The 27,729-nt window shown below is 43.2% G+C and overlaps 3 protein-coding genes across 3 annotated transcripts; 1 reads left to right on the top strand and 2 right to left on the bottom strand.

The window, feature by feature from the left end:
* Nucleotides 1-1,249: 1,249 nt before the first annotated feature.
* hspe1 (heat shock 10 protein 1) lies at nt 1,250-4,810 on the bottom strand. Its single transcript, XM_083641009.1, has 4 exons — nt 4,702-4,810; nt 1,813-1,968; nt 1,552-1,641; nt 1,250-1,459 (listed from the first exon to the last, which is right to left on the bottom strand). The coding sequence occupies exons 1-4, from the start codon at nt 4,702-4,704 to the stop codon at nt 1,409-1,411; spliced, it is 300 nt and encodes a 99-aa protein (XP_083497135.1). The 5' UTR covers nt 4,705-4,810; the 3' UTR covers nt 1,250-1,408.
* Nucleotides 4,811-5,346: 536 nt separating this feature from the next.
* On the top strand, nt 5,347-15,236 carry hspd1 (heat shock 60 protein 1). Its single transcript, XM_083642443.1, has 11 exons — nt 5,347-5,427; nt 9,029-9,204; nt 9,378-9,713; nt 9,856-9,951; nt 10,113-10,206; nt 10,388-10,556; nt 11,173-11,272; nt 11,403-11,648; nt 11,828-12,002; nt 12,405-12,583; nt 13,601-15,236. Exons 2-11 carry the CDS (start codon nt 9,031-9,033, stop codon nt 13,760-13,762), a joined length of 1,731 nt encoding a protein of 576 aa, XP_083498569.1. The 5' UTR covers nt 5,347-5,427; nt 9,029-9,030; the 3' UTR covers nt 13,763-15,236.
* A 1,239-nt stretch (nt 15,237-16,475) lies between these two features.
* coq10b (coenzyme Q10B) lies at nt 16,476-25,843 on the bottom strand. The gene is made up of 5 exons (XM_083641340.1): nt 25,734-25,843; nt 22,839-22,994; nt 20,360-20,552; nt 18,528-18,629; nt 16,476-17,618 (listed from the first exon to the last, which is right to left on the bottom strand). The coding sequence occupies exons 1-5, from the start codon at nt 25,829-25,831 to the stop codon at nt 17,451-17,453; spliced, it is 717 nt and encodes a 238-aa protein (XP_083497466.1). The 5' UTR covers nt 25,832-25,843; the 3' UTR covers nt 16,476-17,450.
* Nucleotides 25,844-27,729: the final 1,886 nt, after the last annotated feature.

Genomic DNA, 27,729 nt, shown 5'->3' with positions numbered 1-27,729 from the left:
GATTTTGCCTTTTTGATTAGCCTATTTACTTCATTTCGGTGTTTTTTAAATAGGCCGAAGGAGGCTTCATCTTTTATAATCTTAAATTTCTGCAGGCTGTTATTTCTGACCTTAATGGCTTCGATGATATCTGCATTTATCCAGGGTTCAGTTCTAGTTTTAAACCTGACCGATTTGACCGGGGCCAGCCGGTTAATGACCCCTAAAAATGTAATCTTAAACAGGCACCATGCATCCTCTGCCGCTGACATATTGAGCACCTGTGACAAGTCAGATTTTCCAAGCTCGTGTTCTAAGGACTCCTTATTATAGTTCCTCGTGGATCTAATTTTGACCGTATGGTGGCAGTTTATTACTGGTCTCTGAGTTTTGCGTGTACAATAAATGAGTGAATGATCACTTATGCCATATTCGATTACACCACTGTTGGAAATATTGGACTTGTCAGAAGTAAGCACAAGATCAATAATGGTATTTGACGTGGGGGACACTCTAGTAAACTGGGAAATTAATTGATGTAGACTAAAAAGTTTACAAAACGCCTTAAGGGCTTTGAAGCTAGAGGAGTCATGTTTGAGCATATCTGTGTTCAAATCTCCAATCAGAATTGTTTCGCGTTTACCGTGGTCAATAGCGTTGGAAAATGACTCCTCCAGATACTCGTAAAAGGCTGACTGGGACGGTGGGCGGTATAAAATCCCGACTAGAAGGGGCTTGGTTTTAGGCATTAAAATGTCCAGCCAAACCGCCTCTAAATGGGCACATTCTAGATCAGACCTCACATTAAAACAAATGTCCGATTCTGAAGTTGTGTCATGATTTGGTTTGGATGTGAAATGGGCTAATAGAGACAAGATACCCCGATATTGCTGTGACATATTTCAGACTACTCCAAATACATTTAAAAAGGTTTGTATGAAGGCATTTATTTATTTCTGACTCTGTAAAAGTGGGGGAAACAGTAAAATTCCACAAAACTATTGTATCTCTGAACTATCTCTTTACCAAAATCACACACATTTAGGCTATTTTGATAATGTAATAACTAGTTTAATAATTTTCACTTGCATTCACTGAGCTTCCCCCCGCCTGGGGAGACCTGCCTTCCACTTTGAAAACCTCTGGTATAAACTTACCTCAGATTTATGTCAGCCTAAATATGTCCATTTCTAAAACCAATAAAATATTGTCATAGTCACTGGCTGAGCATTTTCAGGAGCAGTACGAAATGATGAGGCAACAGGCAACATCTGACTGTTCACTTTTATTATTGTAACAAAACATATGATTAGAATTATTTACACTTGAATGACATAGAAAAAAGAAAAATACATGACTGAGGCAACCTTAGTTCTTCTCTTCAGCGATGGATAGGGACTTTACATGTTCAAGCAAGCAGAAAATTTCCTTATTCTTCATATTTGCCCAGGATATCTGCATCACGGAAGAGGAAGTAGTCCTGGAGGACAGAATAGGAGAGTTAATTAAAACCAAGAATGCAGTTTAGTAATGAAAAAAGTGTTAAGATAGATACAGTTAAACAGTCAATACCTGGTCATCCAGGACGACTTTAGTTCCTCCATACTCAGGTAGGAGGACCTTCTCTCCAACCTTCACACTCATTGGAAGCAAGTTTCCTTTCTGGGGGGGGGGGGTCAGGCAAAGATTAAATTACTCTTCAGAACAAAAATGCAGCAGTATTGGCAATGGCCAGCACATTCTAAAATATATGTTTCATCTGTGTTATGTTTTTCCTCTTTTGCTAAACAGCAGTAGTGCTCTAGTAGTAAAAAGCAGAGAATTAGACTTTACCTGGGTGACAGAGCCGGGTCCTACTGCCACCACTGTGGCCTGCAGCACCTTGCCCTGGGACTTCTCCGGCAGCATGATGCCCCCCTTCGTCACCTTCTCTGCTATCAAGCGCTCCACCAGCACCCGGTCAAACATGGGGAGGAATTTCCTAAAGGCCTGGAAGTGACCACAGGGAGAGGAAATGAGGTCTCACAGACACGTATCAAACAATATTCCTCAAAAAATGATGCCACAATTGAGGCAAGCTTTGTTTACTTTAACGACCCAACATGACCACTAGAGGGCTGTCCTCCTGAATCAACTGAATGACGATAAGGGCCAAAGTGGGGCCTCCATTACATGGAGGTAAATGGGTTTTGCAACAGGTTTTGCAACATCTGCAAGCACTCGCAAACACGCAGGAATCTCAATATGATTTGATGCAGTATGTCTGCAAAGCTGATGAAACACACATCCATCCAGCCATCCAATATTATCAAAGCACATGTGCCAAACAAGACAAGCTCAGGGTTTGGTTAATCAGTCACTATGTACAACAATCTCACAGTTAAAATACAGGGATGATTAACAAAGAGTTGTGGCTGCTCTGCTGGGAGAGAGGGTCTTCGGCTAACAGACAGCTTTAAGTGAAGACCGTGTGTGTACACAATCAATGAGCAGCTACTTAACAGAGACAGCCTTTGTACATGCAACGGCGTTGTGTTTGATGGCAATTGCAGCAACCCATGTTAAGGGCTTGCCCAGGGGTGGATTCGAAATGCCGACCTTCGGCTTGCGAGGCGGACACGCTATACACTGCACCAAGAGAGCTGGAGGGCTATCTCCCTTGGCGGAGCTGATTAACGTGCCTTTATACTGGGGGAGTGAGTGGAACCAACTTAATCGCTACCACTCTGGACTCACGAGGACTCAACATTCATTCGGTTACATACAGTTAGCCTAATTATTGTAATAAAAATGTGATTTCAACATGGCTGAGACTTATCAGTTCTGTGACCATGTGTGATTGTGCAGGATGCTCACATGTACTAACTCTTACCATTAATCATTTATTTTTCCTTTTCTCTCTTTTACTAATTGTACTATTACTGATATTGTATATTTCCTATGTAATGTATGTGTTTTCTGTCACTTTGCTTTTTCTTTGAATTACATCAACCTGCCAAGGGACTCCAGATGGAAACTAGCCTTTGAGCTATAATCTGGCATATTTACATGTACTGACTGTACTATTCATTAGTATGCACTGTCCCTTTCTCAAATAAATAAATAAAAATAAATAAATCATTCAAGCAATGTTTCAGGTCTCTAGACTAGCAGCACAAGAAAGATTCGAGAAGAGGGAGGACAGGAGATTTGTAAGAGTAGAACAGCAGCTGCCAACAGTCTGATACCAGCAGATGCACACTTGACCTTGGCTGAAGGTTACCAGAGAAAGAAGTGGAAGGAGAAGGCTGGTATTTTGTTTGGCAGTTTGTTGACTGGCCACAGGCAGTAGATGGGTAGAGGATGTAGGGTGGAGGTTAAGGTTACTGGACTAATTCCATGTGAATGTTTACCCACAGGGAGGGACAAATATTGCTGGCTTTTACTGATAAACTACTAAGATAGTCAGGAGGAGCATCTTGGCCAATTCTGGAATCAGCCACAATGAACACTCCAACTAATTTGTCTAGTTTGGTCACATATACAAAAACACAACGGTATGTAGATAACCTCCACGGGTGGTCAAATGTCCAAATTCCTCAAGGTTTTCAACATCAAGGAGATAACATTCAAGGCTTGTTTGTCTGGTGGTGCTTCACAAAGTTCTCATCGTAGTACCAGGAAAAATATTGGTCGAATGGATTCTTTACAAGCATAGAATCAGTGCATTAACTTACTGTAAAAGAAATGCTGCAAAATGTTGCTCTGATTCCCCCCCCCCACATTTATTTGGAAGTATAAATGCACAAATTACAACACAAAAAGACATACATCAGTGATGTGTATGTCTTTTTGTGTTGTATTTGTGTGTACGGTCTTTTCTGTTAAATTTGAAATTGATATTGAATCAAGCTGCGACTCCCATACTGAGACAAATGTTGCTCTTCATGGTGCATGTGAGGCTGGATCATGACGTCACACAGAGCAACGCCAACGTAACAGAAGCCGGAAGTAGCTGCATGTAATTTTTCAGTGCGCAAGGGCACATTGCACATAAGGAATACAGAATACAGATACTCATTGAAGAGACCGGTACAATGAGTGTGGTCTTAAGAGAGAATGAAGATAACAAAACTAGCCCATATTAGCCCAGGACTAAACTTAATTCATTCTTCATCTTCACTCACATTGTAGTCTCGGCTCCCAGACGTTTGGTGAGCTGCGCCACCAAACAGGAGTGAAACGGATTAAGACTGAGGGCTGAGTCCACTCACATTGTGACTGCTGTGCAGCCTGTGCTACAGATCAACTGCGCTATTCTCAACACAGTTCTTCTTCTCAGTCTGATCCCAGTTGCCAGATGTTTGCTTAGCTAAACCTCTGCTGGAGCTGTCAAGTTAGTCAGTGGGAAAGCACACCCATCTGTTAGTTAACGCTAGCTAAATGAGTCGCAACAGCAACTTTACTAGAGAATGCGGGTACGGAATGGCCGTCTTCAGTAACGTTACAGGTCCCTGCAGTTATTAGCAAGTCTCCATTTCTCGTTTCGTTCCGTTGCTGTTTGACCTTGCCAATGAACCAACGTTAACGGCAGACACAACACAACATTGTCTGCTGCTAACGAGCTGGCTAGCCATGTGAGGTTTAGCTTAATAAGTTAATTAGATGACCCGGTGTCTAGTATTATATAAGAGTACTTTAGTTTTCATTCTAGCTGTCCCCAGTTCTAGATAAATGTCTTACCATTTCAGTGTGTGGTAGAGGTCTCTGGTCTGAACCGATGACGGAGCTGAACACAGGGGTTATTCGTGAGCGTGGTACACACTGGGAGACAGAATCTTTCCACGTGAGGAAATATCTAGAAAGGTTTCGCGACGCGCATGCGCGTCAAATGACTTGACAGTTCACTATTTGACTCTTTACTGTCATATTCCAGACATTTCACCCAGTGCTAACTGCACGATATCAACACATTGGTACAATGTGCACATTAAGACGAAGGGAGTTTAACGGGGCGACTGTGAGACATTTTATTTTTGCTATTTTCTCTGGTTTGCAATGTTGCACAATGTCAACTTTGACCTCTATTTTCTTCCTCCAATGGCCGCATCGGAATATTCTGGAACCCCCGTGCCCGGGAACGAGCATTGACGTATATTCTGCTGCATAATGTCTATTGAATTAGGTGTGATGTAGATGTCAATTGCATCTTTATGACATAGATAATAGTCATTATAGGCATCTCATGAAATGGCTTCACGAAACAGCCTAATTAACCCAAATTAATTAGGTTTGTTTGTCGTTATTCATAGTCCGGGGTGCGCCGGTAGATGACCCGGATGTGATACTGTGTGGTTAGGCCATGTGCAGTCAGAGGTTCATTTGCACGACACGGCTGTCCCTCCATACCTTATATCATTCCGTCTCAGACGTGGAGATTGTGCTACCTTCAAGCTTTTCAACTCACCAGTAAGTAACGTTACTGACATTTCATTAGGCATTCAAAGCTATCCACGGGCTATGTTTCACTGTGCAATGCTTTGCCTTTTGCTACCAACCAAGTGCTAACATTTAATGACAACGCAACACTTTTCAGGCATAGTAGCTAGCTAGCAGGCTAACGTTCATTTTCTCATTCTTCAACGGCAAGGGCACATATCCACAAAACGTTACTATTGTTAACTACCAGTAACATAGTTAGCCAGCTAGCTCAGTAGGTAGCGTTAGGGATATATTCCAGATTATCACCGATTTTGTTTTTTTTATATGTAAAGACAGCTGGTTTTGGGGGTCGTGTCTAGACAGACTGACTGAAATTCAAGTCGTTTTCTCTATAATGCCTTGGACGCGCCCTGTCTCTATGAATTTCAGTAGTATCGGTGTCTTGAGTGGCAATCTATAAGGATATTTTCTGTCTTCGCGATGCAATAACTGATAGGCTACATGGTCATGGATCGCTCATTGAGCAGTGATGGGGAGGCAGTTCCGCACATGCTTTTACAATTTGACCTTGTGACGCACGACCTGAAGAGCACACGTGGGGTAACCAGGAACCATAATCCATGTCCATATCCATGTCATTATTGAATTAAGTAAGACCGGTGCTGGCTAAGTACAGAAGGGTGGTCGAATTATGGCAATTCTGCAAGCATGTAGACAGGGCACAGGTTGTCATTTTGTCTTCAGGGCATTTAGACCTGCCGAAAATATATAAAAACCCTCCTCATAGCTTGAATGTAATTTGGAGCCTGTGTGTGGTCAGCCAAATACATTTTATGCAACATTTCAAACCATGGCATGAAACTAATTTAGTTTGGTGTTGGGAATTTGGAATTTAAATGTATCAAACTCCGAGAAAGAGTGTAGCTGTGCCATCTTTTGTGTGGTTATTATTGGATATATACAGTATTATTAGACAGTGTCTTGGACTTTGAGCTTGCAGAAAAGTTTCACCATTCAAACGGGGGAGGTTCATTCATTCGTGCTGTTGAGGCTGTTGCACTAACTGCCATTTGTGACCACTAGGGGCAAAGTTAACCATTGTCTGTCCTCCTGTGACACCATGGGGAGGGGATGAATGCTAGAGTGCACAGTGGCAAATAGAATGTCCTATTTACTGTAGAAAAGGCCCTCTCAAAGTACCAGATCGGCTGCCTTACAACCAGCCGGATACCTGCCCCAATAAAACCTTCAACATCGGTGTGGATATATATATATATATATATATATATATATATTAGGGCTGTGGCGATTCACTTATCTCCCGATTCGATACTATCACGATTCTTGGGTGCCAATTCGATTTATATTGCGATTCTTAACACATTCACTGCCAGCCGTTTTTTCAATACTGTAGGTAGGTTCTGCCAAGTTTTTTTTTTGAGGATTCTGGCTCATCTTTCAAGAGCCGAGGATTCTTTTCTGCTAAGATTTTGTGAACACAAATTATCTCAAAAGAACTAATAGAATGTGTGCTTTCTCTGTCTAAAATAGTTAGTTTGTAGAGTTAGTAGTTATGTAGGCATTAGCAGTAGAATACAGCATGGTTTCAGCGTCTGAAAATTTATTCTGAGATAAATGGCTTTTTGTGAAATTCGATAGAACAGTCACTTTAACCATTTATTTTTGGCGTAAGACGTCACTCAGACATCTAAACACTAGTTTTGAACAGTAATTTCCTCCATAGCAGCAGGAAACCCCCCTCTCCTTCAAACTCCTCCCTCCATGGGTGTGTGTCTGGTGGCTTTGCAGCGTTTGTCACAAGCGAGGCTCTGCCTGTCTGTGCTGCCTGGCTGCTGGCGGCTGCTCTTTGGGCGAGTCTGCATGAGTCGTTTCGGTTGTGAGCTCAGCTGCAATGAAGCTGCGTGCGATTGTGGGCTTTCTGCCGTGTTTCAAAGTGTGTTGCACGCATAATCTATTATGCAAATTTGCAATCCCCCACCGCCAGCTCCCAGCGCGATAATGCGCGAAAGTGAAAGCGTTTTCGCCAATCCATTTTACAGTATGAGAATGGTTTCCTCGCGCGTTCCCCTGCAGTTTTGGCTCGGCTTTTTCTAGTCTGGAGAGCACTGTCGCCACTTAGTGGGTTGGTGGAATGGGTTGTACACGTTCGGTGGCTCCAATATTTTTATAGGAGACGTGGGGGGCGTTGATCCACGTCCCACCGTCAAATTTTTTTTTTTTTTTTTTTTTGACGACTCAACTCGTCATTGGCAGTCAACCGTTGGATTTTTTTTGACGACTCAACTCGTCATTGGCAGTCAACCGTTGGATTTTTTTTGACGAGTCAACTCGTCATTAGCAGTGAACGTGTTAAGTATTGCGATTCTACGATTATTGCGATTCGATATTACGATTTATTGCGATTTTTGTTTATTTTTTTCTTTTCTTTTTTCAGTTTGTTTGCTTTTTTACACTAGATTAGAACATGGGAAAAGTTGAATCATACACTAGAGACTGTATATTATATATCATGAGTAGGGCTGGGCGATATAGTTAAAAACAGGGGCGGACTGGGATCATAATTCAGGCCGGGCATTAGATACCAAGCAGGCCAGGCCGATATGGGCCGACGCGCGTGAAATTTGGGCCGTTTGAAGCCCACTTTGGGCCGTTTGAAGCCAGATTTGGGCCGTTTGAAGTCCAATTTTACAATGAGATGCACCCACTTTAACCCTGAAGTGTAATTATTACTTCAGACTAACTAATAAAGTAATAAAACCCTTAGTAAACCAGTAGGCGGCGCCTGGCCTGCTGTTCAGTGAGTGGCCTGACTGCAAGCACCCAAATTTTTTTTTTTTTTTTTTTTTTTGTTGTTGTTGCGATTATCGATTCTGGAATAAAAGATCGATCCAAAAAATCGTGACATTAAAAATCGCGATACTTAGGTGAATCGATTTTTCCCCCCACCCCTAATATATATATATATTAGGGATGTTCATTTTGAAAATTTTCCAAAATCGATTATCGGTGAATATTAACGATCAATTATCGATCATCGATTTTATTAATACTTAGAAAATTTTCAATATTTTCTTTTTTTTTTTTTTTTTTTTTTACAAAATGAATGCCTATGGCAGAAAATACGAAAGACAACGTGTTCTCCTCAATGAACTCTTTATTTCAATGTGTCTCCTCTCCAACACTGCTGTCCCCGGCGCATGCCGGTGTGAATTTCCCATGTTTAAAACAGTTTTGTTGGCACAAAGGCCCGTGCCCAGCCAGAAAACTAGAGACTATATGAAGCTCCACCTCACGTTAGTCGGCTGTGCAATGGAGTGGGGCGAGGAGGAACGAATTCCACCCAAACCTAGTCAATTTTTTTTTTTTTTTTTTTTTTTTTAATAATTAAAAAATCGATCCAAATGCCACAGGATCGATTCCAATCCTTAACGATCGATTTTCGATAATTGATGAACATCCCTAATATATATATATATATATATATATATATATATATAATTCTTGTGACATATCTATTGGATTTGATTTGACATCTGGGTTCATCACAGTGACCATTAACGAGGATGTGTTTTGATAAAATTTCCCTCTGTCTCTTCTCTCCCCATAGAAATGTTCCGTCTACCAACAGTCATGCGGCAGGTGAGGCCAGTGTGCCGTGCGCTGGCACCTCACCTCACACGAGCTTATGCGAAGGAGGTGAAGTTCGGAGCTGATGCTCGTGCCCTCATGCTGCAGGGAGTTGATCTGCTGGCCGATGCTGTAGCTGTCACCATGGGCCCAAAGGTAATGCAGGAGGTTATTCCGTCTGTTATTGAAACCACTGGTTGGGTAATTACTTTGTTACTAATGCAGGATTAATTCATATCAAGATGTCATTTGGACCAAATTGTCATTTTCTTGGCTTTCCGTCTTACTTCCATTTTCCTCACACTGGACTATTTCTGCTTCTTTTCCAGGGTCGCACAGTCATCATTGAGCAGAGCTGGGGCAGCCCTAAGGTGACCAAGGATGGAGTGACGGTGGCCAAGGCAATTGACCTGAAGGACAAGTACAAGAACATCGGTGCCAAGCTGGTGCAGGACGTGGCCAACAACACCAACGAGGAGGCTGGCGACGGCACTACCACTGCCACAGTCTTGGCACGTGCCATTGCCAAGGAGGGCTTCGACTCCATCAGCAAAGGCGCCAACCCCGTGGAGATCCGCCGTGGCGTCATGATGGCTGTAGACACAGTCATCAAGGAGCTGAAGAGGCTCTCCAAACCAGTCACAACCCCTGAGGAGATTGCACAGGTAAACATCACTAATGCTCTTGCAAATGACTGAGTATCAAACTGTTAGATTGAACTTAGTAGTTACACAATGTACTGCTATGAATCTGTGGTTTATTTAGTCACTGTCAACACTAGAAGTTAATTCCCTCCCTCTCTTTCAGGTTGCTACAATCTCAGCCAATGGAGATGTAGAGATTGGCCTCATCATATCCAATGCCATGAAGAAAGTCGGCCGCAAGGGCGTCATCACAGTCAAGGTATGTTTCAGCATTTCAACTGCAGTTATACTGTAAGACTCCTTCACTGCTCTACTGATCATTTCATTACATCAAATTGAACAAAACCAGTGAACAGAATTGGCGTCCTTGTCTATTACTGTATGTGAATTGACATAATCAATATGTGCTTTACATCTCAGGATGGGAAGACTCTGCACGATGAGCTGGAGATCATTGAAGGTCTGAAGTTTGACCGTGGTTACATCTCCCCCTACTTCATCAACACAGCCAAAGGTAAGGGTGCTCCTGTTTGCCACTTGTCTAGCCTATTGTACACATTACATTATGCCTTAATAGATATCAAGTTGATCTATTCTAGGCCGTTCTACAAAGTCGCCGCCCCCATTCTGCCCTCATCTCAGTTGCCCCAAAGACAAAATGATGGCGTGTATTACCATGGTTTTTGTTCCACCAGGCCAGAAGTGCGAGTTCCAGGACGCCTTCCTGCTGCTGAGTGAGAAGAAGATCTCCACTGTCCAGAGCATTGTTCCAGCCCTGGAGCTGGCCAACCAGCACCGTAAACCCCTAATCATCGTGGCTGAGGATGTGGATGGAGAGGCCCTCAGTACTCTGGTTCTCAACAGGTACATTCATCACAATCATTTCTGCTTCTCGGTCGGTACCACTAAACAGTTAGTGAAAGTACATGTTAATAGGCTTTCCTTAAACTATCTGGTTTTTAGGGGCGCACCGATCACGTTTTTTGCCACCGATTGCCGATCGCCTATGGGAAATATCTGCCCAACCGATCACCGATCACCGATATATAAACTCCTCAAAAAAGGTTTGGAAACGTTATTTCGGTCGATTATTTCTCCCCTTTAATAATACCAATTGGCATTGTATTTTATATCGTTGGAAAGCCTGATCGCATATTTGAGGTCAAAATCGGCCGATGCAAATTGCTTGCCGATCGATCGGTGCACCCCTAGTGGTTTTCCTTCTTTCTTTTTTTAGTACGGCTTGAAATGGCAGACTTCATTACATAGGAAAACAGGTTTACATGAAAATGTAGAAGTAGTTAATATTTGGTTTTTGAAGAAACTATCAAATAACCTGTTACATGTAGGTCAGCTTTAGATGATGTGCTGTCGAAAAGCCCTTAAGGTTTTGAGGTAATGGAAGTCATTGGTCTTTGTATTACTCATATCAAGTCTATGTTGTTAGAGCTAGAGTTAAGTCAATGCCTTGTTATTTTAGGCTGAAGGTTGGGCTCCAGGTGGTGGCAGTCAAGGCCCCAGGCTTTGGAGACAACAGGAAGAACCAGCTGACAGATATGGCCATCGCCACTGGAGGCACTGTAAGTCCAGGATCAGTCTCAGAATCACTCTTAAAATGAGTTAAACCTGGAGGTCAATTATGTCAGCGCTGGTGATTTGATGTAATGCAACAGAGGACATGCAGATACAATGTTCTTGCTTTCCCTCCAGGTGTTTGGAGACGACACTCTGGGCGTGGCCCTGGAAGACATCCAGGTTCACGACTTCGGCAAGGTCGGCGAGGTGCAGGTGACCAAGGACGACACCATGCTACTGAAGGGAGGTGGGAGCTCAACCGCCATTGAGAAGCGGGCAGCGGAGATCATCGAGCAGCTGGAGAGCACCACCAGTGACTACGAGAAGGAGAAACTCAACGAGAGGCTGGCCAAGCTGTCTGACGGAGTTGCTGTTGTGAAGGTGAGGACATGACCTTAGGGAAGAGAGATAGAAAGGTTGGTCTTAAAGAGTTAGCAGATTTGCTCAACGTCATTTCAGTTGTGTCCTCCTCAACGGCCACAGACGTGGGGTGGGCGTGATTGTTTTTTAAGATGGTGCTCATCACGGTCAACCATAATGACACCTGCAATCTATTTTAGGTCGGAGGAACAAGTGATGTGGAGGTGAATGAGAAGAAGGACCGTGTGACAGACGCTCTGAATGCCACACGGGCGGCCGTGGAGGAGGGCATCGTGCCCGGTGGAGGCTGTGCCCTGCTGCGCTGCATCCCTGCCCTCGACACCATCCAGCCTGCCAACAACGACCAGAAGATCGGTGAGTAGAACACCAAAGGCACACATACGAAACCTACCATCTCTCATGAGCCCCTGCTCTGGTGGGGCTAAACATACAGACAGATGCACCGAAACCCAAAGGTCATATCAAATAGTTGGTATGATTTTGTCTGGTGTGCTAAGAGAAAATGTGTACCTTGTCGCCTTTCACTGATGCTGCAGTGCCGTTGAAAGTGAATTCAAGGTTCAACAAGTTACTCTTCATTATTGAACATACATGATCCTGATCCTGTAATGTGCATGATTTTTAACACCTTTTTGTTTTTGTACAGAGAGCAACAAATAAATCAAAAATCTGACTTGACCGGCCATTTTATACTTTGATAGAATGAACATGAATCTGATTTCCTCTCATCTCTTCCTGCTTGCTTGTTGCCATCAGGGGTGGACATCATCAGGCGGGCGCTCCGCATCCCAGCCATGACCATCGCCAAGAATGCCGGTGTGGACGGCGCGCTTGTCGTGGAGAAGATCCTGCAGGGAGGAGCTGAGCTCGGCTACGACGCGATGCTGGGGGAGTACGTCAACATGGTGGAGAAGGGAATCATTGACCCCACCAAGGTATAATAATACACTACAGGGGTTCTCAACCTTTTGTAAATTAAGGCCTACTTCTGATTGTTAAAACAGTTCTGAGGACCACCTTCCCAGATAAATGAGAGAGAGAGAGAAAAAGTCGTCAAAATTGTGTATTTTACTTGGAAGTTTTTGATTTATATAAATTCTTGAGCACATTTAGATATATAAATAAATAACTAGCTGTAATCACACTTTTTAATTTATTTTGTATTAATCTATTTGGCAATATCACTGCCTCCGTGGCCCACTCCACGGTGCTCTGAGGCCCACCAGTGGTTGAGAATAGCTGCATTAGACATTTTGCATATGGAGTGAAGACAATGACCATCAGGCAAATATGAGTGATGAGAAGACTGGTCACAAACGTCGGATTTTTGAAAATTACAAACGTATTGTTGCCCATCAACTGGTAGACACTAATTAAAGCACAGATCACACAGTGATGAACCCCCTGTGGCACACCTGGAACCACGTGACCCATAAAGTGGTAAACGGACCGTCAGTGTGATCCATAGAGCCCCTGCTGTAAAGACAGATGCACCCAAACCCAAAGGTCATATCAAATAGATGGTATGATTTTGTCTGGTGTGCTAAGAGAAAATTGTACCTTGTCGCCTTTCACTGATGCTGCAGCGCCGTTGAAAGTGAATTCAAGGTTAAACAAGTTGCTCTTAATTATTGAACGTACATGATCCTGATCCTGTAATGCGCATGATTTTTAACATCTATTGTTTTTGTACAGAGTAAAAAAAAAAAACAAGTTTCCCCAATAAATATGTCATTATAGCCTACAGGAATAGTAATATTACTCAAAATTGGCCACACAAGCAAACTTAGTTGTGGCCTTGCTATGCTCACTAGTCACAACTATTGCGAAAGAGCACATGAAAGCTTAATACTTGTATCAGGCACCCCATAATATCAAACTCTGCTGCCCCTCTGTGGTTTATGTAAGAAATGCTGTGAACTTAGTCTCACTGAGTCTGTCTCCCTCTACAGGTGGTGAGGACGGCCCTGCTGGACGCTGCAGGAGTAGCATCCCTGCTGGCGACTGCTGAGGCGGTTATCACGGAGATCCCCAAGGAAGAGAAGGAGATGCCAGGAGGCGGCGGCATGGGAGGCATGGGAGGCATGGGCGGTATGGGTGGCATGGGTTTCTAAGCCAACCCTCCTGAAGTGCTGTACAGACTAATAAGCAGAGTGGTGCCGGGGGTGGCCGAGGGACAAGCGATCCTCCAAGAACGCCCGCCTTCCACCAAATCTCGCCCTCAAACTGACTGGCCATGAGTTTGTTGGAGCTGCAAAATGGTTGATGAACCCCGCTACTTCTCACGATTCTGCCTACTCCCTCTCTCTCCTGGTTCCTGGAAGAGCCAGCCTCGCTCTGCCTCGGCTCTTCTCCGTCCCATTCCTCCCCCAGCTCACCACACACCCAGTCTGCTCAGTAGCTGTGGATGGGAGCCCAGCGAGCCCTGACACTACATCAGAACCCTGTTTACACCACCGCCCTGTTACCCTACCAGCTCTGTCCAATGAACCATCAACATACACTGATGCACACGATAAGTCAGTCATATAGTTCTTCATGTAAAATACTCGACAGAAAGAATAGCGCAAATGCTGGTGAAGGCATTTTGATATTTCTATGGAATAGTAAAGTATATGAAGATAAGACCTTACAGAAATTAACATAGTACACTTATCAAAGATGCTCTTATTCCTACAAGAGAGGAGGGGTTAAAGGAGAAAGGAAGCCTAGCCAGGAATGTCACTCTCATTTACTTCTGTTGTAATGTTTTGTTAATTTTCATTTTATATATATATATATCAGGGATGCAAACTAATGAATAGTGAAAAAGGTGAGTTACCAGGGCAGACATAAAGCCACTCAAAAATACTTCACTTAAGGGTCATATTTGGGGATGAAAAAGGTGACCGTCACCTAAATGTGACTAGTTTGTATCCATGATATATATATATATACATACAATTAAAGCAATTTTCTTTCAGGCAATAATCATTGTGACTTTCTGTCTGAAGTAATTATGAATACTCTGTTCATGTTGGTGAGGGAGAAAGAACCGCTGTCTGGATTCTATCTCACTCCTTCAACCTAGTATCTGAACGCACAATGGGATAAACAGTGCCTCCTATTGGTCACTAGGGGCGTGTTAACACAGTGGAAAGTTGCACTAAGATGTGTAGACTAGCAGTCTGTCTTTAGGGAGGCATTTTTCTGCAACATTTTGCAGTATTTTGATCTCATTGACCAGACTCTCCTGAGTGCCAGAAAGGTCAGCTGAATAATGCTGTTTGAGATCATCCTGCTGATTGTGTGCCTTGTGGGAGGGAGGAGCTAGATAGGTAGGCTGGCTCCAGTTACAAAGCCATTTGTAGTTGACACCTTGAATGGTCCAAAGTTTTATTGTGAATACTTCTCCTGTTAACTATCGACCTTCATTTGTGCACCATTGCTCACACATTTACCCTTTTACATTGTTCGTAAAGTGGTGTTTGTTTTCCCGCGACATTATCCATTGCAAAAGAGGAAAATGGCAGTGATCATTCAGCTTGTTTTGTACAATGTAGGCATTGATTATTTGTGATTTGTTTTTTTATTTAATAAATGTAAGAAAATCAATTTACCTTACACGTTTTGTTCATTCAAGATCATACATGATAATATTTCACGATATTTGTTGCTCAGTAAATGTGGCATTAGCATGTCAGAGATGAGTCAGTTCCCACTTGGGCCACTTAATGCTTTGGACAATATTTGGCTTATATTTATATGAGATATATAATATAAACATAATTATATTTGGCTTATTTTTTCTAAAATATTCTCAAATGAGACTTTACTGGTAAAGTATGAAGCCCATGGTCTTACATGATCAGCTGACTGTATATGAATCGATTAGCTAAATATGTACTGTAAATATGCTGGTATTTATTAGTTGGTATTTCTTATAAATCTTAATCAGGTCAAGGGGTGCAGGCAATACTAGAAAGCATTGAAATTCAAATTGAACTTTGCCTTTTGCCAGCGCTGACATTTGTAGTGCTTATGATTGACTGTTCAGCAGCAGCCATACCTCAGTCAACGGTACTTCTATTCTTACCACTCACATGACAACCCTATTTCTGTACACCAGGAGGCCCCAAACCCCAAACAACCACACAAAAACATTTTTTTAATATATAAAGTTTATAAATCATGCAGTCAGTACATCTCTCTTGAGCCATTCAACACTAACTTCATTTACACACAAAAAACGTCCCTTATCCCATGACACATGAAGACACAAACGCATTATTTCCTTTAAAAGTATAAGCCGTGTATAAGTCACGTGATCTTCAAAACGATATTTACATTTAAACTAACCTAATAATAAATATGATAAAATGAGTATAATGTTTAAAAAATAAAGATAAATATGCTGCCACTATGTCAAGAGGCACTCTGAGCGGTGTGGGACAGAAAGTTGGAATTGTAAAGGTTTCATCAGGACGGCAGACACCGCACTGAATCAACAATCTGACCGACAGGACCGTTTGGGCCCTCACGGACAGTGGATATCCTGGCTTGCTTAGCTGCATTTAAAAACTGATATTGCACACAGTATATAATTGAGCAACTCTTCTGTACAGCATTGCTTACATTCACAATGATGAGAACATAGTGCTATGAGATAATAAGGAGCAAATGAAATAGACACCGTCCCCTAGTGACATCCTTAAAAAAGGAAAAAGCCGCACCATTGAACAGGTGTGTGCAGGCCTGACACGTTGGCAGTATATATATATATAATAATACAGTACACGTGTCTGCAGTCTTGTTTTTACACATCCTCCTTATTCACCTTATGCAGTCTGGCTCGAGAGACTAACAGGAAGTGTAAATACAATCAGAAGTTCCGATTGTATTTACACTTCCTGTGACTCATAAACGTAGTCCTACTCATAATGTGAGTCAAACTAGGTTTGACCAGGTGAGTCTGACTAGTTTGAGCAGGTAAAACAGCCGGCGTTTTGAACAGGAAGTCGTGATACAATGGGCCAAGTGGGCGGGGCTGCATAAGGTGAATAGATTAGCTTGATGTGGCGACTCCCTATCGTAGATATGGTTTAGCCCTGATCCCACATTCATTTATAAAAGGTAGCGGGGAAAAACCACTGTCAGATTTCCGGGGGTGGCACTGCATGACTTTTCAGATTGCTCTAATAGATCCTTGTTGAAGTCTTTTTTTAAGGCATTTTTACGCTTTATTGACGGATGGGAGAGAGATGGGGGAGGACATGCAGCAAATGAGCGCCGGCTGGATTCGAACCCAGGTCGCTGCAGGAAGGACTGAGCCTCATAGGGTACACACTCTCCTCAGTGAGCCACCGGGGGCGCCCCTTATTTTAAGGTTTTTAATACTAATCTAGACCCAGGTCTTTGGTTGGTGACATCCGCTCTGCTTGACATACCAATTCCCTCACTAACCTCACTCGAACCTCTGACTCTTCTATCCATGCAGCGGCAGCACCTGACGTAACTTTGTAGCACCAAGATCACAATTGGTTGGTGGATCTAAAATGACAGCTTCAGGCCCAACAGGCAGCAATACGTGACATGCGGCCCGCAGCTGTGTTACTCATCCATAAAAACATTTTTTTTTTTTTTTTTTTTTTTTTTAGATTCAGCCGTGGGCAGTTGTTGGGAATAAAGTCATTGGTGGTTATTGTGAGAAAGGCACTCTAGCTTTCAGTTGGGACACAGGTAGTTACTCTCTCTCCCCCGGTAATTCCCTCTCTTCTCTGACATTGGCACTGTGTGTGTTGTTGTGTTGTGTTCTGCGGGCCGCTACGTGTGGTGGACCTCGTGGAACATGAGCTCACGGGGGATGCTCGTCTCACTGCCGTACGTCGCGGAAGCCTGACGTTCAAACGCCGACACCATCTGCTTCACCACCTCATCGAAGAAGACATGAGCTAGCTGGGAGTGGAGAAGGGAGCGGAACTCAAAGGAGATCTGGGCAGGACAAGAGAAGGGGGGGAGAGACCTTAATGCTAGCAGCTGATTAGACACTGTATGTGTACATCATTTGTGTGCGTGTGGCCTTGAGGCTGAAATTGAGCCAAGGAGAAATACAACACTTGCATGTGCATGTCGAGCTAAGACACGTGGACGAGCCTACGGTACACATGATCAGCCTACAGTACACATGATCAGCCTACAGTACACATGATCACACAAGCTAAGACACGTGGACCTATGGTACACATGATCAGCCTACAGTACACATGATCAGACAAGCTAAGACACGTGGACCTACGGTACACATGATCACACAAGCTAAGACACGTGGACCTACGGTACACATGATCACACAAGCTAAGACACGTGGACCTACGGTACACATGATCACACAAGCTAAGACACGTGGACCTACGGTACACATGATCACACAAGCTAAGACACGTGGACCTACGGTACACATGATCACACAAGCTAAGACACGTGGACCTACGGTACACATGATCACACAAGCTAAGACACGTGGACCTACGGTACACATGATCACACAAGCTAAGACACGTGGACCTACGGTACACATGATCACACAAGCTAAGACACGTGGACCTACGGTACACATGATCACACAAGCTAAGACACGTGGACCTACGGTACACATGATCAGACAAGGACTAACAGGGAAGAAAGATTCATTGATATTCTCTTCCTCGCAGATGATTTGCCATGTCAGGCTGCTAAGTTGAACCCATTAAGACCCTCTAGAAATGTTAAGGCATGTTTGAAACAACCTCGTAAACCTGAGGGATACTGAATAAAATAAAATATCTTTGCTGAATCAGGTCTGAAAGGGATATACACGCAAATGCTGCATCAGGTCTTAATGGGTTAAGTCCGACCACTTACAGCAAAGTCCACGGTGCAGGTTCGAGGGTAGCCAGGGAGGCCCGGACTGAAGCGCCATACCGTCTCCAAGTGGTTGAACAGTTTACCGTCTGAACAGGACGCCTGAAAAGCAAGACACAGACGCACACACAGACACAGAAACACATATTTAGATTTGATTAATGACAGCACGTTATGATTTCTGGCTATTGAAGTTCGAACCATTTCCTCTCACTGACTACGGTTACTGCAATAATCCGACTACTGACTTTAAATGTGACAATGTTTTGATTAAGATGTGCATGATCTGCTTTAGAATCCATTCATACTCACGTTTAATTTACGTCCGATTAATGACTGAAGACGCACACCCACATCTACCTCGGCGTTTCCCTACTGAATTTAACCTGAAACCCTTTCTGTCAATGTTTCTACTGGTTTCTATCGTGTTAAGGACAAAATGCTGGGACTTCTTTTTACCGATGGCTGGAAGCTGTCTGCTAGAGGTCTCTGTTGAGACATCGATGCATGCAGCTACTTTCCACCAGCCAGCCAGTTGCGGAGGACAGGACATCTTTGCATGTGAAGTTTAAAACCCGCTGCTCCTCTGGCAACAGAGGCTCCAAGCCGCGACAGAAGTGAGGATATGCTGTGTATATAAACAAAACACAGCGAGCTGGCTTGTTGACATGTCAAAGCCAGCTGGCAAAGCAGCATGCATCATCAAGCAGTTTGACTGCTGCAAGTTACGCGTCGCAAAATGCTAACTCTGATACAATACAGTTTTTGGCTTCAATAATGATGCGACTAAGATCTGAATACTCCACGTGTCTTAATTCGACTATTGCTTAGACTATGACCTTATTCTGGTTAAGGTAATCATAAAATGCTGTTTACATCAGAATCAGAATCAGAAAAACTTGATTGATCCCCGAGGGGAAATTGGGACATGCTATAGTTGCTCGTACTCAGGCATGGAGAAATACCAACATAAGCATCAAACATTAAAAGAGACATAGGAATGTTCCATACAATGAAATAGAATAGAATACAATAGAAGTTACATAGCCTATGTACAGTAAGTGCCTTCTCCATCAGTCATTCTCAAGTACCCTTTAGTAAAGTGAAATATCTGGGGTACCTACTATTTCCTTATATACTGCAGAGGGAGTATAGTAATAATAGTAGTAATAATGATACAACAACAATAATAATAATGATAATAATAATAATAATAATAATAATAATAATAATAATAATAATAATAATAATAATAATAATAATAGTAGTAGTAGTAGTAGTAGTAGTAGTAGTAACAATAATGCAACAGTAATAATAATATAATAATAAAATAAAGGCATGGCAGTGTCTTAATGGCAGTGTCTTAATCAGAGTATTGCCTTGGTCGGGTTAAAATTGAATTATTGCTGTCCATGTAAACTCATATGTCTCATTGTCATTTGCAGCCAGCCACCAATGTGTTCATTTGCCTTGTACAGTTTTTAAGTGGAACAGGGGCTAATTTATACATTGAAATCTGACCTCAACAGACTGGTAGTAATAAAAAAGTGTCTGTCCGTGCGTGTGTGAGTGAGCAGAATTTTGTCCGGCCACAGCAATGCCATTCTACATGCCATCGGGCCGAAACTTGCAGGAAGTGTAAAGAGTGATGTCATCAGTGATGATGTCATCAGTGATGTCCTCCTTCCTGATCTGCATAATATGCGCAGCCTAGGAATCGAGCACGCTAAATGACGCTAATGTACGAAAAAGTGGTTATCTACATTTTTGCCAAGTGGGCCAGTGAAAAGTAGGGCAAGTAGAAACATTTTAATTTTTGTTCTGAAAACTACCTTGACCATATGGGGGCGTACGGAGGTGACCAGCGAGGTGTAGTTCTCCACCACAGGAGGGAAGCCCACGCTCAGTTTGGCCTTGCAGAAGCCGGCGCGCTTGAACACCACGTCGGACTTCTTACACCAGGGCACAAAGAGGCGGTAGTTCTCCACCCCGGCGACCACATCATACATCTCCTGCATGGAAAACCTGCAAGAGGCAAGGACGGAGAGGAGAGCGCCATTAAACCTCCAGACACATTTGCCTGCGAGAAAGAATGTGAAGGTCGTCAGTGGAGTCACTTGTGACATAACACTAAACGAGATTGACGAGGCACAAAGCTTATGACACGCTAACGTCTGAGCCAAGTCAGTGAGAGAGAGAAAGAGAGAGAGAGAGACAGAGAGAGAGAGAGAGAGAGAAAGAGAGAGAGAGAGAGAGACAGAGAGAGAGACAGAGAGAGAGAGAGACAGAGAGAGAGAGAGACAGAGAGAGAGAGAGAGAAAGAGAGAGAGAGAGAGAGAGACAGAGAGAGAGAGAGAGAGAGAGAGAGAGAGAGAGACAGAGAGAGAGTCAAGTTATCTAATACTGATATGGGTAGTTTGTGCTTTTCAACAGAGCATCGGGTTAATAAAAACACAATTGGGGCTTTATTCCAAAAAGACATTGTCACAATCCAATAATCTCCTTTTGGAATGGTATAGTAGAGAAGGTGCCTTGGGAAAAAAGTGTGGTTCTTGCCACTCAGAGATTTGCTTACCAATAAGGTGAGAGCAGTTACTTTTATCTTACTGAATATATATGGACTCCATCAAACACTCAAAGAATACCAAAGCAATTCGGACTGTGCTGCTATTTACAACTTATGTGACCTCATGAAGTGCCTTAGCTGCTGTTGTTTTTTTATTATCATTATTTGCTTGTACCCCTGAGCCTTGTATTGTAGATGTTATCTTTGTGTGTCTTTGTGTGTTTTATCTGTTTTTTGTATGATATGGTCTTTAATAAAATGTATTAAAAAAAAGAGAGAGAGAGAGAGAGAGAGGGGGGGGGGGGAACAAATAGTAAGAAAGATAAATTAATGCAAGAGTTAATGAATGAGAGAGACGTAGCGAGACAGTCTCCCACACTAGTGTTGCATAACTGGCATGGCTCCTGCTGAGGGGAAAGAGCCAGTGCAGCCTGCATGGCTCCTGCTCAGGGGAAAGAGCCGGTGCAGCCTGCATGGCTCCTGCTCAGGGGAAAGAGCCGGTGCAGCCTGCATGGCTCCTGCTCAGGGGAAAGAGCCGGTGCTGCCTGCATGGCTCCTGCTCAGGGGAAAGAGCCGGTGCAGCCTGCATGGCTCCTGCTCAGGGGAAAGAGCCGGTGCAGCCTGCATGGCTCCTGCTCAGGGGAAAGAGCCGGTGCTGCCTGCATGGCTCCTGCTCAGGGGAAAGAGCCGGTGCAGCCTGCATGGCTCCTGCTCAGGGGAAAGAGCCGGTGCTGCCTGCATGGCTCCTGCTCAGGGGAAAGAGCCGGTGCAGCCTGCATGGCTCCTGCTCAGGGGAAAGAGCCGGTGCAGCCTGCATGGCTCCTGCTCAGGGGAAAGAGCCGGTGCAGCCTGCATGGCTCCTGCTCAGGGGAAAGAGCCGGTGCAGCCTGCATGGCTCCTGCTCAGGGGAAAGAGCCGGTGCAGCCTGCATGGCTCCTGCTCAGGGGAAAGAGCCGGTGCAGCCTGCGTCTATTTATACAACCTGACTTAGTGATTATGACCTTTCCTTCAGAACACATGGGGACATTCAGTGCGTCATACTGTCATGGGACGCAATTTGTGAGCCTCAGATAGGGCTCTAGGATTTGAACAATTTCATTCACACAAATTTCCAATCTGCATGTTAATCCAGGGTATATGCAGGAATCCTGAAGTTAAACTCAATACCTTTTAAGACCTTTTTTAAGACTTTTTCAAGACCTCAACGCCACTTTCGTCACATCAGCGATAGGCATGTAAATCGCATGCAAATGATACTTGCTGATATCACAAAGTCTGCCATGATACGATATCGATTCAATTCAGGGGTCTGCGATCGATTATGCTCATTTAACACCATCAGCACAATAGCTACACAATTTAATACGTCTCAAAGGGCAAATAATACTTTTTAATACTTTTAAGGGCCTCAATTTTCCCTAAATTGATTCATCAACTTTTAATACTTTTCAAGACCCCGCGGATACCCTGCAATCAGGGGTGTGATTGGGAAAACAATAAGCAAGAAAACGGTAATCTCCAATTAGAAATAAATGTGTTATAAAATCCCGAAAGAACGAAAAAATAAAAGAATCAATCAAAACCATGACCATTGGCCTTTGATTGGCAAAGTATGGTTGGGTCTTTTGATAGTCATCGGGCAAAACCACATAAAATCAAATTAGAAGTCAGACAGATGATTAATAAAAAAGCTCTTGTTAAAATGTGGTGCAATAAGTGAAACCAGACTGGAGTGAGTGACTCACCCGATGATGCGTCTCTCAGAGTATTCCTTCCTCTTGGAGAAGGAATCGGCGAAGTTGAAGAAGCTACGGGCAGGCAACACCACGCCACGCCCTGGCATGGCTGCACCCAGCAGGGGGCGCACACGCGTCATCAGGATCCCACATGATGACAGGTATCTGATCACAAAACAAACAGATGAGAACAGCGCGGTCAGAAAACCAATATGTATGCTCTCGCAAAACACAAACCAGAGCTGGGCAAATACTCTGACTTGGAGTACAGAGAGGGCAGAATAGCATTATTATTTTGTCGTTTTTTGTTCTTGGTTTATTTGTTTGTCGTTGTTTCTACAGATATTCTTTAACAATTAATTTTAATGTTTATTTCTGTTGTTCAATTTATTTAAAACTCTTCAATTAGAGACATTTTTCTATCCCCCAAAGGTTTTCGTTAAAACCATAAGGGTGGCCAGCCCAGAATGGTAAGAAAAGCGTTTTTTTCCCCAGGTATGAACTACACAACTCTCTGTGACATACTGGCCTTGATGAAATACAATGCAATGCATGAATATAACCTGTGAATATATTCACAGTTTATATTCTGCTATTTCTGCTGTATCCTGTTAAAATTGCCATCTTCTGATAACTGTACTTTTAACAAATTTGTACTTGTACCTGTCACTTTGCCTTGCTAACTTTCTCAGGAACCAGATATATAAAAGCCTTCTGCTAATTAGCTGACAATACCTGTTAATCAAGGACAATGTGACCGAAAGCTACAACATAAGCTTTTAGGCCCAGGCAACAGCATACATCAAAGCCCTCAGTGAACACGTGCTAAAGCATAAAATCAAACTGGTCACAGAACCGGGTCAAGGGTACCTAGTACCAGCATTGGGGTGGCCTAAATCAGCGTTTGCTCAACTCTACAGTGTGGCTGCCTGCCTTACGTTTGCACACATGCACCTTCCCTTTGGCCTGAGGGGCGGCGCTGCATAGCAATGTTAATGATTAGGCCTTGACTGTACTGTACTGTACCCTACCAGGTAATACAGCAAGAAGGCTTAACTCCACTCCTGCTATTAGTCCCTCTTTGAAATACAAATTACCTGACTGAAGACCAACAGTTCAAATGTTTGAACCTGCAACAATATTTCAAATGAAATTCCAATGTCGATAAGTCTGTTTTTCAGCTCAGAGAATAAGGTGTGCTTCTCTCTGTGCTGCAAGGTACAGTTAGTACTACGCACATGTGACCAAAAAAACAACGCACAGGTTACCTGATCAGAAGAGCAACCTCAGGTTTACAACATTCACATTTTATTTAAAATGCATTGCCCATATTGTTGCCTTCCTTATCCCATAGCTTTGCTTCAAGGCTAGGGTGCCGAACAGGAGCCAGTGGAATCATAGAGAAAGACCCAAGTCTAATACTCTCTGACCATGAATGAGTGAGTGGTTTCCATTCAGTCTGGTTGGGACAAAAACTGCCTGTAGCCATCTGGACTGTTGGTAACTAAACCCACCAACTGCTAACTTAGCTCTTGCTGTTCTGGAGCAGTGTGGGGGCTCACTCACACTGTGACTGGTTACTATCAAGGGATCTGTCACACAGTTGTATTTGCCCACTGTGCCAGGCTTTCACCCACAGACTGCGTACCCCTGTGTTACTTTGGCCATGTCAACAACCCTGGCACACACACACACACACACACACACACACACACACACACACACACACACACACACACACACACACACACACAGTGACACAACTCTCAATGACAGATGTTAGATGTAGCTAAGTAGATGATATATGTCACCACCTAATGTAATGTGACAACAAAATCAGTGTCATCATCAACATACTGGACTTAAGTTATTCTATACTTCTGATGATGGGGGGCTTAGAATTCCTGTTCCATCACTGGCCCCACCATTCATTCACTACTATGACATGTGTGTCAATGTGCCAAGTCTGTGCATGTGTGTGTGGCAGGGGGTGGGGTGTTAGGAGTTTAAAATCGGTATTATGTTTGAGAACTAGGGTTTCTAAACAATTTACCACCTTCCAAAACATTGTGCTGCCTGGAGGTTAACTTGGATTTGAGTTGGATCCTCCATTGAGAGAGTAATGGCTAGTGGTCTTATCTCTTGTCCCAACACCTGTCAGCTGGCATGCAAAAACCATTTCCCTGACAAAGCAGAGCTGTAATCTAGGATTACAGCTAGGATAAAAATGGATGTCAAAGAGATCTTGCGCAACACCGTACAGTAGCTCTAACACAGTGGAAGCATGGCAAATCTAGCTATATAGTCCAACTTACTTTTAGCCTTTGCCCCTTTCGGAACTGCTAACATAGCTTACGCTAGCAGTTCCGAAAGGGGCAATTTTAGCCTCTGATACATATGGCTGATATCACATTTGTGTTTGACTTGCATGACAATAGATGTGTAATTATCAAGTTGTGTCAATAGGTCAGTGCCAGAAAGTTCGAAATGAAATCAGTGACAAGATAACCAGTCCAGCTGCTTTAAAAGTATACTAATAAAAGGGGCGTGTCAAAATATGTTGAGGGCGTAGTTATTTCACTAGTAAAATTCCAGAGACATAACTAATGTATGTGACTCACTAAAGTGAGTACGTTAGCCAAGTTCCTTGTGGCAATTTGTAAACTGAGAAAAGGTGCAAAGTGCGCTCAGTGTGAAATAATATTGTGAATACATTTCTGAACGTTACGGCAGTTACTAGCAGTTCAAGACATGGTACAAGACATGTACGTTCGTAAATGTAACATTAACGTCAACCATTTTTGGTGGAAACACTTTCGGAAAAGTCAGCGCTAACATTGGCAATGGCTGGCTCTTCTCTTGGATGCATTGTACGACAGTCAGTACTTGCAAGATTGAACGTACCTCACGTTGTTCCTTGTCTGTGTTTCCCGGCTAGCTGTGGACGGTAGCTGTTTAAAACAGTCCGCTACTCTCCGCAGGGTTCGACTACCTCTCGCCATGTTTCTCTCTTCTTGTCTTGACGGTCTTTCTGCTGCCCGGCTGACAGCTCCTCCAGCTACCCACCGTTTGCCCCGCCTCTACTCTAGTATTGGACGAGCCATGTCAAGTAAAGGTTTTCATTGGCCAGCTCTCCCGTTCGTCACCCAGAGAATCTCAATGACGTCTATGCATTGTGCGCGATACACGCACACGCATAAATGTCACGAGATGTTGGATTAGGTTGCAGACCCTGTTATGGAAGGCCAATGTAACCTTACTTACAGGTTCAGTGTAGTTTATGACTTATGGTTAGAAAACTCAACACAAACTCGCTACATGCATGCGACCGAGAATGATAACCATATTCCATTACACTTTTTTTTTCTTATTTCTTTTCTTATTTTTTTTTACCAATTAGCTAGCTACCTTTGATGTTTGCTTTTATTTGGGTGATTTCAGAGGTTGCGTCCCAAATTTCACAGGACTTGGACTTAACTCTTCAGTCAGGCTCGACAGTCCAGTCTGTCAGTGAGTCATTGTGTGAGACTTGACTTGATTTCTCTTCATGCATCAGAAGAAAAAGAGAAATTGATACTTGACTTAGGTTCTGTTGACTTTTGACAAAAGTTATTTGTTTGTTGAATGCTATTCTCTTTTATCCTATTAAAACCTTATCTTACTAATATAATAGGGCGGCGATTCCGCGGCACAGCGGCATCCCACACGAACACAATCAACATCCACCACCATCCATCAAATTAACAATTTTCGAGTGGTGGCCAGAACGAAGATGTCATCGTCGAGTGCTGGCCAGTGGTGAGTGATGATGCCATACACACTGATGAGGATGCCACCGACTGATGATGTCATATCATACCCACTGATGATGAACAATCCATCAACTGAGCATGCAAATGCCACCAACCGATGTTATAGTCATACCCACAGTGGCGCTGATGTCATTCCCCAAAATCGTTGCGTGATGTCATACGTACCCACTAACAATGTCATAGACATTGTGACATCATCAGTGATCTTAAGTATCGTAAATGCAATACCTATATAATTATTTTTGTCCAATGTGTGTCATTTTAAATGAATGTACGAGTATGTACGAGCATTATGCATGGCATGTTCATTTGGACAAAAAAGGTTATCAACATACTTCATTGCTTGTCTGGACAGGAGTGGGGAGCAAGTAGCCTAGAGTATCACGACAAAACTGGGCACTCATGACATGTGTCTTTGATTATGGGTGTGTAGCTTACATGTCAGCAGCAGAATCAAACCTCAAGAAATTGGACTCATTACAAGCTCAGGCCTTGAGAATATGCAGTGGATCATTTAAAACATATCCAGTGGCAGTAATGCAGCCAGGTGGAAATGGGAGAAATGCCTCTGAGGATTAGAGGAGTTAAATTAATGTTGGCATACTGGGTTAATCTCCATAGTCCATAGTGACGCACATCCTGCCAAGAGCATTTTAAAAGACTGCTGGGAACATAATGAGACAAATATGACAAGTTTTGGATGAGTTGGTGATGGAGAGGCGGAACACATAGGATTAGGTCAATTAGCCTACAATACAGCCCCACAGTTGCAATATGTTCCATTCCCCCCTGGCTATTCCCCTTGCCAAGACCTCAACGTACAGCATGAATTAAAGGATATGGCAAAGTTACTTCAAAAATGGTGCGTAGTCCAGAGCTATTTTGAATAGCATTATGCAGTGTCAGTATTTATATTTACAGACGGCTCCAGAGATCCAGATACAGGGTGTGCAGGGGCAGCAGTATACATTCCATGGGAGGTGAGATTCATATTAAGAAAAGGGTGTCAGACCATCTTTCAGTAGGCCTACAACAGAACTATTGCCAATCATATTGACTCTAAGGTGGATAGAAGAGAAAGAAATAAA

Source organism: Poromitra crassiceps (genome assembly GCF_964638095.1).
Source record: "Poromitra crassiceps genome assembly, chromosome: 8".
Taxonomy (NCBI): Eukaryota; Metazoa; Chordata; class Actinopteri; order Beryciformes; family Melamphaidae; genus Poromitra; species Poromitra crassiceps.
This window is presented reverse-complemented; position numbering and strand designations above follow the sequence as displayed.

Excerpts from the sequence above, each read along its gene's own strand:
- hspd1 (XM_083642443.1), top strand. The coding sequence starts at position 9,031 with ATGTTCCGTCTACCAACAGTCATGCGGCAGGTGAGGCCAGTGTGCCGT. Across the intron at positions 9,714-9,855 it reads CCCCTGAGGAGATTGCACAG|GTTGCTACAATCTCAGCCAA; the intron begins GTAAACATCACT and ends CCTCTCTTTCAG. Across the intron at positions 12,003-12,404 it reads CAACAACGACCAGAAGATCG|GGGTGGACATCATCAGGCGG; the intron begins GTGAGTAGAACA and ends TGTTGCCATCAG.
- coq10b (XM_083641340.1), bottom strand. The coding sequence starts at position 25,831 with ATGGCGAGAGGTAGTCGAACCCTGCGGAGAGTAGCGGACTGTTTTAAA. Across the intron at positions 18,630-20,359 it reads TACGCCCCCATATGGTCAAG|GCGTCCTGTTCAGACGGTAA; the intron begins GTAGTTTTCAGA and ends CTTGCTTTTCAG. Across the intron at positions 17,619-18,527 it reads CCTGCACCGTGGACTTTGCT|ATCTCCTTTGAGTTCCGCTC; the intron begins GTAAGTGGTCGG and ends TGTCCTGCCCAG.
- hspe1 (XM_083641009.1), bottom strand. Across the intron at positions 1,642-1,812 it reads GACCCGGCTCTGTCACCCAG|AAAGGAAACTTGCTTCCAAT; the intron begins GTAAAGTCTAAT and ends CCCCCCCCCCAG. Across the intron at positions 1,460-1,551 it reads AAGTCGTCCTGGATGACCAG|GACTACTTCCTCTTCCGTGA; the intron begins GTATTGACTGTT and ends TCTGTCCTCCAG.